This window comes from Anser cygnoides, chromosome 3 (assembly GCF_040182565.1).
Source record: "Anser cygnoides isolate HZ-2024a breed goose chromosome 3, Taihu_goose_T2T_genome, whole genome shotgun sequence".
In the NCBI taxonomy this organism is placed as follows: domain Eukaryota; kingdom Metazoa; phylum Chordata; class Aves; order Anseriformes; family Anatidae; genus Anser; species Anser cygnoides.
Genome location: NC_089875.1, coordinates 94,009,962 through 94,029,632, shown reverse-complemented (window position 1 = coordinate 94,029,632; position 19,671 = coordinate 94,009,962). Strand labels below are relative to the sequence as shown.

General features: G+C 34.0%; 1 protein-coding gene across 3 annotated transcripts in view; it reads right to left on the bottom strand.

The window, feature by feature from the left end:
* EYS (eyes shut homolog) overlaps positions 1-19,671 on the bottom strand; it is a 953,299-nt gene that overhangs the window by 761,612 nt on the left and 172,016 nt on the right. For all 3 annotated transcript variants that reach the window (XM_066994734.1, XM_066994735.1, XM_066994736.1), the window contains 3 exons: positions 18,690-18,883; positions 17,150-17,277; positions 11,428-11,542 (listed from right to left, as the gene is read on the bottom strand). In XM_066994734.1, coding sequence (XP_066850835.1) covers positions 11,428-11,542; positions 17,150-17,277; positions 18,690-18,883 — 437 coding nt within the window. The remainder of the gene's footprint in view (positions 1-11,427; positions 11,543-17,149; positions 17,278-18,689; positions 18,884-19,671) is intronic.

The window sequence follows — 19,671 nt, the reverse complement described above, 5'->3', positions numbered from 1 at the left end:
GTTTTAGGCAAGAACAATTGAAGTTTTGACTCAAGCATTGAGGATATAAGAACTAAATACATGAACAAGCAAGGGAAGCGGAAAAATAATATTTAGGAATCACAGTACTATTTTTTTAAAGAACATAATCTTATTCAATGAGAACATAAAATTCTTCATTAATAGCTTTATTTCAATAAAAAATTATGTATGAGATCAAATCAGGTTGCTCAGGACTTTATTCAGTTGAGTCTTGAAAACTTCCAATTCTGGAGTCTGCATAACATCTCTGGCCAACCTGCTCTAGTTCTTGGTTGTCTGTACAGTGAAAACATTTAACTTACATCTAGTTGGAGTGTCTCTTGTATCAGTTTGTGACTGTTGATAACACATTAATGCAAACAGACTAAAATCTTATCTAATGACAATAAAAATTGCCACTATCTGGAGAACTTCTTCATACATGTTGAAATTAATCTTTCCAGTTCTCTTTAATACTTAAACTGTCTAACTGCTAGATTAGGCAATAACACATTATTTTATATAGTTTTATATGTTTGAATATATAGAACCTTAAATCACTGAAAGATTTCATAATAAATATTTTTTGAAAGAGCACTGGCTATTAACATTGTGACTATTTATTATCCAACCTATTAAACTTTTACATAGAACAATTCTTGCTTCACTCAATGAAATTAAAATCATAATTCCTTAAGGGGAAAAAAAAAAAAAAGTTGCTCATTAGCAGTATCCTTTCCGGGATTCTACGATACAGAAGTGCATTGCAGACACGTACGGTTACCTATGGTCCTTTTTTAATGCACATGATGTTCCACCCTGGTAAAGGTTTTCATCTCCCCCTATATGTTTAATATCCTCCCATATAAATTAGAAACACCTGTGCTGTAGGTTGTATGGCCTTTAATATAAGGACTATTTCATAGTACAAAATCAATAAGTAATACTGTTACTATTCTTGTTTTAACACTATTTCCTTAAGATTAATTTTCCTTTCTTCTAGAAAATCTTTTCGTCTTTCCATTCCTATCACCTAAAACCTAGCTTATATTATTTGTCTCTTTCATTGTGTCAAAAACATATTATTATTTTTTCCTTTTCATATAATTCTTAGAAATGGCATTGCATTTTATCAATAAACAATATTTCATAACTATCATATACCAACTATTTCACTGTAATATTTCCTAGTTTTAACTATTTTATTTCTAATTTTTTTGTGCTGCCTTATGGTTTGTTTGCTTTGCTGACATTGAGTTAAAATGACTGCCATGTTCTCATAGAAGATTTGTTTAAAAATTAAACAAGATATTCTTATTGGTTATCTCCAATTTATTACAGTTTTACATTTATCTATATGCCATTATAGTAGATCGATTAAGATACATTCTACCTTTACCATTTACTTATGTAAAGGTACTGAATTATCAGAGCTTTAACTTAATATTTTTATTTTAAATTAACACTTGGAAAACAGAATATTTAGTTCATTACATGAAGAATTCCACTGTTCATTAACTTCTGTAATGCTCAGCAATACTTAATAGAATGTGTGAAATGCAGCTAGGGTGCTTTGATGCTGTTTATTTCAATAAAATAAGAAAAGTAAGAAAAGGTTGTTTTGATAAAGTTCTAATTAAATACTGAAGAAGCACGAAACTGTATAGGATGCTTTAAAATTTATGTGAACTCTTCTGTAGAATTACTGCTCCTGCGTGGAAGGAAATGGACTAATTAACTTGTGCAAAACTAGCCCCCAATGGAAGTATCTGACTTTGAACTGCTGCTGTTTGAACAGTCAGCTGGAAGGACAAATACAAGAGAGACATCAGTAGAATTAATGACAGTGGCAAAGTGGCTTCACATAGTTGGAACTATATTGCTCAGATAGTCCATGGGGAGAAAACAGTAGGAAAGTCTCTAGATTTTTTTAAACGGAAAATGACAATAATCTATTTTATATGTTGTACATAAATATAAAAGTTCCATCTGAGAGCAGTAGATTTTGCAGTGCCAATTTTCATTGCTTCTAGCGTTGCTAGTAGAGCTGTTATAAATATTCATAACAATTTTATCACTCCAACCAACTACTTTAATATATAGTATGCCAAACATATTAAATGTTTTTTTTTTAATACTCAGAAGACAAATTTTGATTGATACAGTATGGAGGGCTTCAAAAGAGCCCTAGTCTCCCTCCCCTCTGCCCCTCTGCCCTTTTTGTTTGTTTGTTTGTTTGTTTTTTGTTTTGTTTTGTTTAGAACTACATTTCTACATTTGTTAAACAGGGGAATGCTTTCTCTCAGCTATACTTCTTTTACTTCCTTTTCATTCTGAGCTTGTTATCTAGAACTTATTTCTCCTCTCATGCAATAAATACAAATGGGTTCTCTAAGAGTATGTCTGTGGCCTTCTTAGGGCAATGAGATCTAAGCAGTGTGACTGATGTAGCTTAAGTTGGAAGATTATTGCTCATTCTGCATAGAAATGCTTTGCTTCTGGGTTATAAATTCAGCCAGACTTCTGGGGATAAACTGTTGTCAAAAAGCATTAAGACTGAGAGAGCCTCCTCAGGGAACAGCTCACAATGTGGAAAAGGGGAGCAGTGACAGCAGAGTTTGCGGAGTTTGTTGGTCAGGCTGTTTTAGGGTTTACCACATGCTTGTGGGCTTGTTCTAGCCACTCTTCTGGAAAGAAGCAGTTGGACTCCCAGCCTAGCAGGTGGCTGAAGGCTCAGATTCTTCACCCACAAGGGCAAAACTCATCTGGTTATGAATAAGACCTAGAGCTTTGTATACCTGATTGTAATTTCTGCTTATGTTATGGTGAAGGTGTACCATATAATGGCGTTCAGAAGTAGGGGAATGGGGGGATGGGGGGTGAAAATAAGGGAAAGAGAGATTCCCTCCTCTTTCCTCCTTCCCCCATTCTGCAAAAAAAGAACTTGTATCATTGCCTTTGGTGAAGGTAGTTCTTTGTGTTACCATGTAAACCTCTTCTGCTTTACTAGGGAACACAATGATCCTTGGGCCGCACACATTTGCTTTTTAAATCTAAACCACAGTCATGTGACCTCTGGTGTTACTGATTATTCATTTGTACTCAGAAGTGTACTTTATCAACCATATATTCTCTCAGTTCACATTTTGTTATTGAAATATCTTAGGTTCACCATAAAACTCCAAGTACAACAGATATGGCTTTGGTAATATTTATGAGGAAAAGGATCAAAAGTATGTATCATGAACAGCCACAGAGCCATTTGCAGGGCTAGTTTTTAGATACCAACCTTTTCCATTGTATTAAATTTTATGTCCTGTTACAGTGGAACATACTATTCTATCTACATTATTAAATACATATCCATATAAAAAAGCAAAACCTGAGTGACTGAAAAGTGATTCCCTGAAAGGTATGCATAATGGTACATATTTAGGTGGTTTCTGGTTTAGTTTTGGTTGATATATATATCTTTTTATTAATCAATATTTCCCAGGCATATGCTGGATGTTTGTAGAACACATATTCTTCAAGACATTTATAGAAGTTAAAAACATGATTTGTTTTTGATCTAGGTTTGCTCTGCCTTTACAGCACAATCTACTTCCATAGCCCTGTATATACACAGCCAGGAATCAGCACCAGTTCCTGCTGATCTTTTGAAAGGCACCAGGACATTCATTGACAATGATTCCAACATTACATTTCACATTTCAGTTTTAGTACAGATTCTCAAAGAAAATGTAAATATTTGCTTTGAATGACCCTAATTTAAAACCCTATAGAGATAGCAGAGATTATTGTCTCTTTCTTTAACATTGCTCTAGTATTTATTTGCTTGCCAATGCAGCCCAGCTATTGAGGCAGTCTGTGTGATTTGCTTAGTCCTTGTCTCAAGTGTAGAGCATGCAAATGGAAATGGCCCTTACAATGACACTGCTTTCACTTCATATTTTAGCTTCAGCATTTGTGCCTTTATAACTCAGTTCTTTTGTTTGCAGTAAGCACATAACTGTCCATGAATCAGTGACTTGTTAGGATGATGGTTGAAAGGCATATTGACAAAATAGTCTTGGGTACACTATGCAAACCATATAAGTTGATAGATTGTTGCTTGTAACATGGTAAGGAGCAGTGAGGAAAGAAAAAAGCTGTGAATGAGCTTTTTTTACACCCTACGAGAAGTGGAATGCAATTTTAATCTGAATTTAGTCCCTCCATAACACGTGTGGTTGAGCAGAAACTGGAAAAAATATGTAGCTATTCCAAATTCCCTGCTTGCAAATGCCGTAGGGCTGCACTTTCTCCCTCAAATACACTTCTGTAGGTAGTCATAATTAGCCTATGGATTCTGTAAACACTATGCAATTCAATGGTTGAAATATAAGAACACCATCTTTTGTCCCTCCCTACAGAATAAGGCTGGTATGTCTGGAACTGGACAGTCTTCAAATCCTCAACCTTCCACTGTCATATTCTTCTGCTCGTCTTTCCAGGATTCCAAAATTTGATAATGGACAGTTCTGTTATCCTCATAAGTTAGGCTAAATTAGCTTAATCTTTTTATTTTTATTATTTTATTTAGTATCTTTGGTTTTGATATTTGTTTATTTATTTATCTATTTATTTATTTAACTTTTCTATTAATGGGTCAGGAAATAAAAAAACAGGGGATCTTAAGCAGAGATAATTCTTTTTGTCTTGATCTAATCCATTTGCCATAGATAAATAGGTGGGATCCCACCTTTGAATCCCTTCTTTCCTAGAGGAAAGTCACACAATCCCCAGATGATTCCTTGTTTGTATGCCCTTTTTACCTGCTTTCACTGTCCAGTCTCTTTGTGTGACAGGCCATTCTAATTCTGGAGCCATTCTAATTCACTGGGAGAAATTTATTCAAACCACTACAACATGCCCTCTTCTTCTGCAGATGGTAATGGTTAACATGAAAGAAACAGCAGCTCTTTCTTTCCTATCAGCTGTCCTCTGGGAGTTCAGTTTTTCCCCATCTTCACAGAAAGAATAAACAGATACCTATAGTTATAAATGACTGTAGACCCTCAGATTAAAAGCATTGAGGAAATACTATCAACTGCAAATTAAAAACACTGACTTCTCATTTATAAAATAAATTTAAGAAAAATAAAAGTGACAATGAGAATAGAAATACCTGTTGAAATCTGTTTCTGTGGGCAGATTTTTTGGAAATGTTTTTAAGAAGCAGCCTGTCGTATTTTCAAATTAAAGTGAATAGTTTTATTGAATAAACTACTGGAATCTACAATTGGTTTACACTTTCAGCACTTGTCGTTTTGAAAGTGTGGTTTATGTTAAACCTGTATTAATTTTATTAATTTTTCCTTAAAATACTGGTCCTTGTCTTCTAATACTGAGCAGGTGGAAGTGTTCAGGGTTCAGGGTTGCTGAATCAGGATAGCATTAATTTTAAAAATTCCTATGTAAACGACATCATAGAAAAACAAACTACATAAGATTTTCTTCAGAAGTATATCAGAGATTATATGGATTTCTAAAAGTGATTTCCAAAATTACAGCTGCAAAACAGAAGAAATTCAATAACAGTTTTCAATAATTGACAAATCAATAGTAAATGTTAGAATTTTACATAGCAAGATTTTCTGAAAGAGGAAAATCTCTAATGTTCAAATGCTCACCTGTTCAAATATGTGTTCAAATGATATCTAAATTTCTCAAGCAAGATGGCAATCCTATCTTTCCTTATTTTAGAAACTAATGAAGTAAACATCATATCTTTGACCTTCTATAGAGTCCAAATAATGTGTTTTATTTAAATGGTGACTATTCATGGCAACTCTGGCAACTATAATTTTTGTCCCAATTTTTTAATATCAGTGGAAGGAGTCTGCTTCATGTCTTTTAGAAGCCATCCACAATAAGTTCTCCAGCCCTCAATCTTTTGTAGGAATCCTGGGTTTTAGATCCTCATGAAAATTAATAGTAGATCCTACTATTAATTTTCAATTAATAGATCCTACTATATCCTACCAGGGCTACAAAGATGGCAATGGTGAAGGGCCTAGAGCGGAAGACGTGAGGAGCTGCTGAGGTCACTTGGCCTGTTCAGACTTGAAAAAGGCTGAGAGGAGACCTCATCACGGTCTACAGCTTCCTCACAAGCGGGAGTGGAGGGGAAGGCACCGATCTGTTCTCTTTAGTGACCAGCGATAGGACCTGAGGGAATGGTGTCAAGCTGAGGCAGGGGAGGTTTAGGCTAGACATCAGGAAGAGGTTCTTCACTGAGAGGGTTGTCACACACTGGAACTAGCTCCCCAGGGAAGTAGTCACGGCACCAAGCCCGTTGGAGTTTAAGAAGTGTTTGGACTGTGCACTTAGTCACATGGTCTGAATATTTGGGTAGACCTGTGTGGTGCCAGGAGTTAGACTCGATGATCCTTATGGATCCCTTCCAACTTGGGATATTCTATGATTCTACTGAAAATTAATGTATACTGTAGTTATTCACTAGGACAGGACAGCTGTGACCTGGCCTTGCTGATCTACCTTAAAACTGCTGATACATTGCATTACACTGCATTTTACTACCTAACAATTTCTTAAATGCTTATGGTGTAGTCAGTGGTGCATAGAAGAAGCAGCTGCACAGCGCTATACATAAAAGTAACCATTTCCTTGCTAATGTGACTTCAACATCTTTTGGTACCTAGAATTAAATATTTTAAATATAGTTGTTCCTTTGTTTTTCTTCTAAGGAAAACTGGTAGCCCATGGACTGCCTACACTTTGTGAATCTGTACATACTTTTAAGTATATAGTTTTGAATAGTCTGTAACCTACAAAACTCATTGTTATAGGGGTTTCCAGTTTTTCAGCCTCATTAAAACAATTTTGATAGAACTGCCCATGATATGCCCTCTCCTGAAAGAATTACGTCCACACAGAAGTGCTTCTGTTTTTGACTATATGGATTGTCCTTCTCCCTTCATCAATAGTGTGGTGGGATCTCATGTCAAATTCAATATCTAACATGAGCTCAAAGTTGTCTTAATCATCACTGAGTATCAGGAAACAGTCACTGCTGTGTAACTGACAGATTATTTTTTCTTGTGTATGCAGACTCTTTTAGAACACTTTTTATGTTTTGTTTTTTTTTTTTCTAATTCTGAAAAAAATCCAAAAATTTATCTATGAAAGAAATCTAGCTCTGTTACAGTCCTCTTGGCAGTTGGCCATAACATGCACATCTAGCACACACACTAACACACTGTGGGATCTTGTGCTTCATCTGAGGAGGGAGGGAGGCTAGAAAAAGCAGAATATTCAACTATCTTGTGTCAATATTTTTTGTTTGCCTAGATCCATTAAAGTGTCATCTAGATTTAGATTTTTTTTTTTCTTAGAGCTGAACATGCTCCATTAAATGATTTATATTGTTTCATGAGGGAATTGCAGCAGAAAATATTTCTCTATCACTATCCATCAGGTTATCTCATTAAGTCAACTTTGTCTGATATGATCTGTTTTCATTAAGCTATGTTAACTGCAATTAATTATGCAACTACACACTATTTTTCTATTGATAAATCCTATATCCATGTATACATCATTACTTTGGTTCCCAGGATGATAGAAAACAACAGATATCCTCAACAAAGGATATCATTTGTTGCTACTACAGCTGTATTCTGAATTATGAGGTATTAAAATTGAGATGTAAGAACTATGAGAACATGAAACATGAGGTCAGTTTCCTAAGAAGTAACAATACCTATATTTATCTGACACAATACATCAGTAAATGCTTCCTAAGTATTACTCTCTAACATAAAGTTAGCATACATTAGACCTAGAGATTTCTTCACAGAGGCAGAATTAGTTTTTGAAATTTAGAGTAAATTAATGAACATAATAAATGTAAGCAGAATATTTATTTGTGTTACAATTACTTGTAATTAATGCTAATTAGTAATAGAGGATTTGTGCTGATAAATGTTACAATTCTGAAAACATATAACTATACTATTTCAATTCTAATTACTACACTTTGAAGCTAAACTAGAGACGAATTTCAAATCTAAAATCCATGTTTAAACTACATCTTAAGATTCAACACTGATTTCTTAAAAATTCTTTCAACAGTCCCTAAGGTCTCTTAAAGTATTTCTCAGGAAAGAGGTGGAGTCACCATCACTGTAGGTATTTAAGAGATATGTGAATGTGGCTCTTGGAGACGTGGTTTAGTGGTGTACTTGGTAGTGTTAAGTGATGGTTGGACTTGCTGATCTTATGAGTCTTTTCCAACCTAAATGATTCTATGATTCTGTGATTCTGTCATATACTATACCATACCACTCACTACTGTAGGCATTGAAGTCTAAATAAAATAATCCAGCCTTTGCTGTGCCAGCTCATTTGGCTACATTTTATAACCTAACAAAGTATCTGTTAAGGGAGTATCACATCTTATACTGGTCATGAAGGTGTATTTTTGATGATTATCATATGACAACATTCACTGTCAGACACCTGTTTTACTTGTGTGTTTTTTTTTAATTTAATTTAATTTGTATACTCTAGTTTTTGCTGTTGCTTGACATAATTGGACATGAGATATAAATATGTGAAAAGAGCTGAAATAAATGTTTTGGACCTGAATATAACATTTCTATCATGTAGATAAGTTAACTGTGAGATACAGACACCAGTATACTCTTTTCTTGACTCTCCTTATTTCAGTGCAGCAGAGCTGGGCTCAGTGTTCCTGTTTGTTGCATCTGTTATCAACAATCATAGAATCATAGAATCATAGAATCATAGAATGGCTTGGTTTGGAAAGGACCTTAAAGGTCATCTAGTTCTAACCCCCCTACCATGGGCAGGGACACCACCCACTAGATCAGTTTACCCAGGGCCTCATCTAACCTGGTCTTGAACACCTCCAGGGATGGGGCATCCACAATATCTCTGGGAAACCTGTTCAACAGGGCAACAATATGGAGGGGCAAATTATCAGATAAAGATACTTACTAGCCATCTATTTTATTCTTCTGTGGGTATATTGCATACTCATCAAAGCAAGAATTATGTTCTTCTATAAGTGTATGTTTTAATACTCTTAGTAAAAATGTCTGATATACAATATCTTGCAAATTGCCTCAGGTTACTCTTAAAATACATTAAGTACTATTTCTCTAGTTAATGTATATTTGTTGACAGTGCAAAAATTATTCCTAAAATGCTTTTTTTTTTTTAAATCAGTATTCAGAATTTAGCAGATACTACATACTTACTTCTTCCAGTAAAAAGCAGTGTTAATTAATTGCTCAACTTATGATTCACGTGTATTTATTTCATTAACTTTCTCATGCTCTTAAATAAAATTATTGTTATAGATCTGTTACAGATCTGATTACCTTTCTGTAGAATTGCAAGCAGCTGAATGAGTTATGGGTCAACCTAAATAGCAGCTTGTGGCAATGAAGATCAGGGACCAAGGAAAAGGACAAAATGAAGCAACTAGGTGACTGTGATGCAGTCAACAGTGGTATGAATCTGATTCTTAGTGATGCTTAAAAAGTCCACAGCAGAATCTGACTTAGAACTTGCACAAAGACTTAGGTGCAAAAATACGAGCCGACTACTGTGAACAAAGGACTGGGAGTTTTTTTTCTCTTTGTTCCTATATATAGATAGGAGAAACAATCTTTGGTCACCTGTATAAAGCAAATTTGAGATCAGGTAAGACTCAAGAAACCTGACCAAACACAAAGTGTCAGCTGGAAAGCACTGGGGAGAAAATATCTATGCTTGTTCAGCTTTTGTGACTATAAGAAAGTCAGTAAGATTTGTATTGAAAGAATAATTACATGCAAGGAGCATTCAGATTCAAATTAAGTTGGGAGAGAAACTGTCAGGAACTTGAATGCATCAACAGGCTCTAATCGGCCTAACCAGTTTAAAATTATCTTTCTCTGCACTTTTCCTCTGTGACCTTTTTCCCCTCTTTCACAGGTTTAACTGCCTGTGTTCAAGGTCGGCTCAGACATGACACAGAAGTGTCACCTTGGATCAGCCTGCTGTGAAAACAAATCCCCACTCTGAGATGTCCAGTTACACGCCTTCCATTCATGAGCTGTGTTAAAACCCAGGTCTTTACACTAGAACTTTTCCTGAGTTATTTTGTCAGTAGGTCTGTATCCAACTTTGTATCTTGCTGATTCTGACCTTTTGACTGCTCAGCTTGACTGCAAATCTGCTTCATCACTACGGACTTGTCTTGGCATCAGTGGGCTATTGGCTGAACATTGATCTGCAGTGTTCTTGTGGCTACTGAGGGACAATGCCCCTTGCTGGTGAGGACATTCACTGTTCCTGCCTGCCTTGCTGTAACACTTGGTCCCAGCAATCCTTCCTTTACAGAGTAGACTACTCTTCCAGCTCCCTGTCACAAGAAGTAATAGTAATCCTAATATATTTTGCCTGAACACCTAAACGGATCAGTGGAAACCAGAACAGTGTTAAGACAAATATTGTTTCTAATAAAACATAATCAAACAGCTTTTGAAAAGATTATGAATCCTGAGAATTTTGAGTTCAGTCTAGAATTTGAACTGCTTCTAATTCTCCCAGGAGCAGTCTGAAAACCAGAAGGCTATACCGAACTTAGAAGATTCTGATTCTACTCACCTTTTCCAGGTTCTACATTCCTCTTTTCAAAATTCCAAGGGAGAAGAGATACCAGACTGTTTGGTCTCAGACAGACTGCAGGGAAGTCTTTGATTGTGTGATCACTTTCCATTATTTGTAGAATGAGTGCTAGTTTAGAGTAATCTTTAAGTTGCTTTGGGGGAAATTATTATTTCCTCTCTATTGACAAGTTATGGCCAGAAAAATCTTGGTATATAATGGATATTGCTCAGAATTTTCAAGAGCTATTTCAATTCAAACCAGCCTGACTTATGGTGTATTTTTTTACTTTTTTTTTTTCCCCAAATTGTCAGTTAGAACCAACCTCACCACACTTCAGTTTCATCATCAAACTACTGTGTTTTTATTAAATTTAAACAATGGCAACAGATGTACTCAATTAAGGCAATGCATTTTTAAAGATTGTAACATAGCTGTGAATATTATCTGTGTGGATAATAGCACTGGAACACAATTAGTTATGTATTCTTTTAACTATAAAAATACTCTTCAGTCCTCTTACTTGATAAAAAGCAAAACATTGTCTCAGTAGAAAAGTAATAAAAAAATCCATATCACCCAAGCGAGTACTCTTTGTGTTATTGATTTAAATAAACAGCAACCGTATAAATGTATGTCCCTCTTGTCTCTTAGAGTAATGAATGCATTTCAAGTTCTGGTTTTCTGAAGCTTTTATACTTTGGAACACTGAATTAGTTTAACGTGTATTAAATTACTTACAGTGAATCCTCCAATTATATTAAGACACAATCCTTCATTCAGACAGTTGATGCTGAGCAGTCTGCAGTAGTCAATTACTTCCTCACAGTTCTTTCCAGTGAATCCTGGCATGCAGCTGCAAATACACCAGTGTATTTTAGAGGGGTTGGATTTTAAAAGTTAATTGTATTTAATTATGTTCCATAATTCTATTAAATAATATTCTTGCAGTAACAGAACAGATCTCAAACGTTATTTAGAATAAGCAGAACATGTTTTCAAGCAATTAAAATCAGTTTCATGAGTTTGGATATTTTTACTTCTCCATAAAATATTTTTTTCATTGATTAAAGTATTTTCATACCAATGCTTCATATAATCTTCCGGAAACAAACACAATCTAGAATGAGGCGATATTTAATAAAAAGCTGTAAACAAGGTTTTGGAAATCTATTAGAAAGGATGGGTCAATTAAATCATCAGAGAGAAAAATGAGAAATATGATTGTAAATGGGGTTTAAAATAGTTAGCATCAATCATTGCTAATGATCAGCAAAGACTAGTCACTAATGACACACTTAGGTATGAAGAAACAATGTAAGGAACCCGTTCAGAGGATAACACATGGCTGTTTTTGTGCTTGCTTAACTGTAATTTTGTATTTTCTTTAAAGGAAAAAACTAATATTCTGTGTTGTGACTGTTTGTTGGTTCTATGTGATATGAATGGAGCTGTGGCTATTCATTCTATTTTAAAAGTAGCTATAGATATTTCTTCTGCTTCATGCCAGCATTCATCATTATGGAATAGTCTTTTCTATTCTAGCCCTCCAGTGTTTAAAAAGAATCCAATTTGCAATAAAAAAGATGAGATTCAAATGGATAATAAAAAAGTCTTATTCAAAAGAGATAACAGAACACTGCAGAAAAATAAATATTTGAATATTTATATCTTGCTTAACATGAGCAAAAGTAGAAGCCAGAGTGCAAAAACTCTCTTTTGTATTTTGAAAGATACATAATCCCTGTCTAATTCACTAGGTATGTACTTAGAGACATACTAAGCATGTTCCTCTTTTTAAAGGCTCTTTCTGGTAGAAAATATTTAAGTAAAAGAGAAAGGAAACGTCCAGTTAGCTGAAAAATTGTGATGGTGAAGGAACACAAAAGTAATAGATAGGAGGTTTCTTTTGCTTTTTCTGATGGGTATTTTGTCTCATGGCTCAGCCCAGAAGCTGGAAATCATGAAGATGTTTTCAGAATGCATGGAGCCTTTCATAATTATGGAGTGTACAACATTAGCAGATATATTTTCAATATCAAGTATAGTAGAGGCAATAATTTTCAATAGAAAATTTCTGAGTTAACTGTATTTTCTAAATCAGTTAAAGAATTCTAAAGAAGCTTAATCAGTGTGTATGGCTATGCCACTGAGGGATGCACAGAGACGTCTACTATGTCCAGGGGCATAAGTCATTTATTAGCTTTTGGTAAAGTGTCAAACAGGCTGGTTTTCACTACAAACCCTTTAACAGCATCCACACAGGTTATTTGTAGGACCATGAGGACCATGTGGAAGGAGGACAGTGGATATAGGAAAACCTTCTCTACATAGATATTTACAATACTTCTTTCTTTAAGCTAGTATAAACAACCGCAGGAGGGTCCTCTATGCTACCCACAAGTAGCAATGGACTACGTAATCCTCACCTTCTTCTTAGAAATAGTTGCTGCATGCAAATCCTGTATGAAATCCTACACCAAATGCAACTGTTACCCTTTTGAATACTTGGAATCAGAATTCTTGCAAAGTCTATTCTTACAAAATGTCCAGTTCAATTATTGTAGCTACAAGTTTTTTCATAATGCTTAGATGCTTTTATTTCAGCAAAGATATGAGGGATTTATTGAAAGATATCAGGCAGTTACATCACTAGACATAAAGGAAATATTACACATGTATATAAACAATTATATAGTATCTTTTTTTATAATTTGTTTTTAAAATCACACTTAAAAACAAAGATTAACTCAATTACAATATTTGTTTTACTGATAGGTTTTCAGCTATGATATGAATCAGATAAGAGAGCTTCTGTTATTCTTGGTTCTATTTACTTGAGTAATCTATGACTGTTTCATAAAATAGATAATTTAGTAAACCAATTTTTAAAGTTGTTTCTTCTAATTTTTATATTTGCACATTTTTAATAGTTTTGTTTTTGTTGTTTCTTTGCAACAGACATGAAAATGTCAGAGAATATAAGGTAAATTAACAGCAAAAAATTTGGCAGTAAAGTGGCAAATATGGCACTAAGAAAACAAATTTTCTCAGAACATCCTTTGACATTTTTTGTGACTTGTTATTGTCCTAAAGAACATGAATAATAGAAGAAGTTACAAAGTAAACAGTCACAATTTATTGTGATGGATATCCTTGTTCACTGCCTATTTGAATTCACCTTAAATTTTGACATTTAAGAAAAAATGCTACTATTAGATTCTTAGCACAAAGTTGTATATGATATGAAGACTGAGGGGATGGAATTAGGATACAAGATAGTCATACATCATAACTGAAGTGAGGAAAATTAAATCAAATCTGTTTGGTTATGTTTAGACTGGAAAACAACTACTTTCTCAAAGAAGAAGATAGAAGCTTAGATGGTGATGGATATAAGCAGAATGCAGCCTGAGCATAAGGAGAAGCAGATAAAGTGGGCACAACCAAAACAAAATAAAAGGAACAAAAAGGTCAAGTCAGCTATTATTTATATATGTATGTAGATTAAGTGCCATTATATTTATTTAAAATGCTACAATACTATTTAAGTCGATCAGGTATTACACCAAAAGAAACGTGGCTTTTTTATGGAATAACTAGATATAGTCATCTACAGTATTTGAAAATTATTACCAAAAGTGAAACAAAACTTCCACTTAGATCTTTGAATGACCAGCTTCAATCTTCCTAAATAAGGCTCCAATCCTCCTAAATAAAAATATCTAAATAAGGTATTATTTTATATTAATTAACATATATTAACATATGTATATAAAATATATATATTTATATATATATGTTTATATATATATATATTAATTTACCTGAGGCTTTTCACACGTAAAATAAATTATAAAAAAGTGACTCGCTCCCAGAAAGCTTCAAAGTTTGTAACTTAACAAAACTGAAATTGTTAAATCACAGTTCCTATAGGTCTTCTGATTTTATTATTATTATTATTTTTTTATCCAAGTAACTAATGCAAGACACATTTACAAAGGGGATTTTGAATCTTAAAATTAGTAAAACCTTCTGATAGTTGGACCTCTCTAGAGCTCTTCACGCCTCTGCATTTCAACACTCTCACTTTGTCAAGAGTGCAGCACTCACAACCAAGTTACTGTATCTGGTCTCCTTGTGAAAAGTACCTGACATGCTCCCTTAAAATGCTTTCTCTGACCTAAATCATTTCTTTCAAGTACAAGGGTACAAATGTGCACATAATTTACATTCCCTAAGCATTTGGGATTAAGTTGTGGAAAATTGATTTTATTTTCACAAAAATGAGAAAATAAATTTAATTTATTAACAATAACATTTTTAAAGTTGTAACCACTAATTTGATCCTTCAGTGACTGAATGTTAAAACTAAAGATGGGTTTTGAAACTTAAGTTCCAATGTGGCCATTTTTATCTAACTTTAAAAGTTTACAGTTTTAGTATTTAGTTCAGGACAACAGTCCGGGCTTTCTCTGTACCTCTCTACACAGCACCTTGGGAACCTTCAGAAAGTGCTTCATATAACCACCTGTCTTGGATACTTCACTTTGGAAAGTATGAATCACTTGCTTTAGTTCTTCTTTTCCTTCACCAAGAAAGCCTGCTGTATAGTTTAGATATTAGGGAATAACATGAGGAAAGAACATGAGCAAAAGATTTTACTTGAATGGTACGTTCAGGGCCAAACCATTGACATTGTACAAAGTTGAAGGATGCACTGCTTATTACTGTATCCAGTAATGTTTTCTCTAGGATGTTACTTTCCCTTTTAAAATCATTCTTGGTGTTAAAATAATAAGCTTATAATCCTTATTGCATATCTCAAACCAGCTTTCCATAAATGTGACTTGCCTGTCTTGTCAAATATGTATTTTATAGATAGCTCAACTGAATGCATAAATAATACACAAATACTAAAGGTAAAATCTTGGCAACACTGCTATTAATAGGATCTTAGTGTTTGGTATTAGTAGCGAATAGGCTTGTACCCTTTTTGAGCCCAAGACTAAAACCTCTGGTATCTACCTTTAACAATATAACTTAAGTGGTTCTCTTCATAACCAATTTAAATGGGTTGTTAATTTTCCATTTCTACTTTCTATTATATTGATCTAAATAATGTATATCTATCTTATTCTCACATATTATATCACTAAAAAGACCATTAAAACACCATACCTTTGCATAGCTATTTTTATTAACCACAGTCAGTGGTACAAGAAGGTTCATGTTAAAGCACCATCTCTAGCAGTGCTTTTTGAAATTATAAATTATTGAAATAGCATTACACACAGGGCTTGGAATATTTTTTTCAATATTATTATGGTTATTATTATGATTATTATGAGAAAAGGCAATCTGCATCTTGGTATTAATTGTTCGTGTTATTCAGATTTTAAATGTAAGCTTTAGGCATCATTTCACACTAACTCATGCACCAACATACTGTGTAAAAAACTGGCTACATAATAGTAAATTATTAATATCTTACATCAGTGTTTCAAATATTGGAAAATAAATGGTAACACTGTTGTTCTGTGCTATGCATATCTATATGGGAAAACAACTGTGTGTGTGTGTGATTATGTGTGTATCTGTATGTATGTAGAACCTCTTGTTCCCTTTCATGGGAAAGTTGTAAACATAGTTCTACATGTATTTATTTTTCCAAAGTTTTCATCTGAATCTCCTCTTATGTAACTTTATGTTCTATACTTCTGTTATGTGTTTGCAGTTTCTAAGTTCATTCGTAATGTGTTTTCAGGCTTTTGTGTACCACAGCTATCAATTTTCTGCTTTAATGAATATCCTAAAATTTGAAAGTTGTTTACTACACTTCAGTAATGCTTAGCAGATTTTTTTTAAGGCAACCAGATAAAAGCCAAGCAAATCTGAAGAGTACAAATTGTACTCCTCAGTAGTGTGAGAAAATATCTATAAAGCTATTTAAAATGGAATGAAATTGTATACCTACTGCATCGCTTCTGTTATTTGCAAATGGACAATTTTCAGTATGGTCTTTCTGAATAAAGAAATTTTTAATATGCTTCTTAAAGGATGAATCTAAGACCTACTAATGCATGTCTGTGAATTAGGAATGAACACAGTTGTCTTACCCTTTCAGAAACATAACATAAACATCATATCCTTTGAATGGGAATGGTATCTGTAATTTAATTGTCTCACATATTGTCGGTCCATCAGGATTTACATATTTTATCTTACAGAATTGATGAGGAAACAATTTATAACTCCTTAAGTGCTTTAAATCTTTTTTTTTTTATCACTTCAATTAATTTTCAAGATGTTACATTGTAGAGCACCAGAAAATAAGAAAAAATTGTTAAAATGTGTTTATAGTTTTCTGTGCACTCTATAACTGATGACATCTTTTCTTTCTGCAGTCAATGACATCAAGTGATCCTACAAGATACTGACATAAATTAATTTCTAATCTTACCGGCAGTTATAGTTCTGTTGTTGAGCTACACAGGTTGCATTATTTAAGCAAGGCAACAATTCACATGGATTCAGTATTCTCTCACAGAACTTGCCAGTGAATAATGGCAGACAACTACATGCCACATCCTATAGAAGAAAAGGAAATTGGAAATAATTATTTTTTGTACCCAAGGCAACTCAGAAATTAGTATTTACTTCCATTACTACAGAGACCCTAAACAGGACAGTGTCTCATCATGTTAAACAGACTACAAATACATAACAAAAAACAATCATAGCCCAAAATAGATTACAAACATAATTTAGGACAAGTGGAATAGGACTTCCAGCACAAATTATACCAGAGGTGAGTTTGCTAGTTCGAAATACACCAGCTATAAATTTGTCTGGCTTTGTGATTTCATAACTGAATCCAGAAGGTGCTTTGTAACTTGTTTGTTTTTCCTCATTTCTAAATTTATTTCAGTGTGAAAATCTCTATCAAACAGTGATAGTGCAGGAATTACATTATATAATATAAGAGTATTCAATATTTAGAGAAGGAAAGAAAATGGTTTGTATCCTTCCCCCCCCCTCCCCAACATGAAGCACGGATAATATGCTTCTTTATGATGCTGAAAGACATCTGCCACCTACTGCAATCTGTAATTTACACAGCAAGAACAGTAAATTATTTTACAACAAAATATTTATTAGAGCTGATACTCTCATCCTTATTTTTCTGGACAATGTAAAGCTCTCTACAGGCCTTTTCATGTCAGAAAGAAAAGGGAAAGTATATGGGGGGGTTGCTCCCCCAGTGAAATTGGTAGTGTTCAACTGTTGCTTCAGAACTGGTCCTAAAAGCATGATCAAGGAACTTTATTTTATCATCTGTTGAGAGATTTTTATATGTTTGAAACAAACTACTGCTAGTATGTGCTAGTATATTTACTAGCTAAGAATTAAGTGGAGACATGAAATATTTAGACAGTTTGCATAATTTAGAAACCCATCATGTTTTTTAGCAACTTCTCTTTTTCTCTCTCTGTGAATGAGCATATATCACTGGTTTATGGTAACTGAGCTTTTGAACTCTTCTTTGACTATATTGCTTCTGTGTAATCACTGCTATTTGCAATAGTCATGCTAATGAAAAAACATTGACAATGCAGTTTGAAATACTACCTGATATGACTATTATCAAATCTTGGAGAGTGTGCGTGAATTTTATTCTATTTTACAATAAAATAAAATAAATTAAAATAATAAAATTAAAAACAGATATCACAGGAAAAGCAACAATATGAGACTACTACTAGGTAATAAAGATGACTGTTGTATCATGTTTATATCAGAAGATTTTATTAGAGAAAAATAAAAAAAGAAATGAAACAACATTGTTGGTTTTGTAAGTATCCTCTAAACAACTGAAAATGTGGAATTCAAACATTTTAACCACAGAAATATTGTGAACATAATACATACAGATAATGCTAAGTTATAATTAAATTGTTTAGCACTGTGTTCAAATATAGATCTTTGAAGTTTATACTTACATTCGGCAAATCAATACATGTACCTCTGTTCTTACATGGCCTTGAAGAACACTCATTGACATCAATTTCACAACTGTGACCAAGAAAGCCTGCTGGACAATCACAAATATATCCAGACTGATTATATTGGCATAGACCCCCATTTAGGCATGGCAGAGATGCACAAGGATTACTAGGTTCCTCACAGAAAGGACCTAAAAGAAATGAACATAGGAAATTAGGGTGTGTTTGAGAGAAGGATACTTCTTGATATGCTGCCCATAAATATTAGAATCATAGAATGGCTTGGGCTAGAAGGGACATAAAAGATCATCTAACTCCAACCCCCCTGTCATAGCAGGAACGCCACCCACTAGACCAGGTTGCTCAGGGCCTCCTTCTCTCAGTCTGTACTCATGTCTGGGATTGCCCCGACCCAGGTGCAGTACCTTAGGTTCATGTGGGCCCAGTTCTCAAGCTTGTCCAGGTCCCTTTGGATGGCATTCCTTCCTACTATTTTATCAGCTGCAGCACTCAGCTTGGTGTCATCTGCAAATTTGCTGAGGGTGCACTTGATCCCAGTCTATATGTCATTGATCAAGATATTAAACATTACTGATCCCAGGACAGTTACTATCTTGTGTTTGCCTATTATTTCTCATTAGCTCACTTTAATTAATTAATTAATTAATTTTAGGAGGCATTTAGATGTTTTTATTTATTGTGTTTTTCTTAAATTATCTACATTGTGAAGCTCTAGTTACTGACTGAGACACCTGTAAACTATCACCACTTAAAAAAAAAGAAAAGAAATTAGAATACCCCTGTATATTTTGTTTGTTTGGTGAATACACATGGCATAAATATGCGTGAGTGAGTAAACTCATCTTTATTAAATGAAGGAAGAGATAGGGAACTGTGGTCCCAGGAGACAGGGAACAGTCACGTCTGCCTCACAAAGGAAGCTGAATCCAGTGGGCTTCCAGATGAAGGAGGTCGTTCC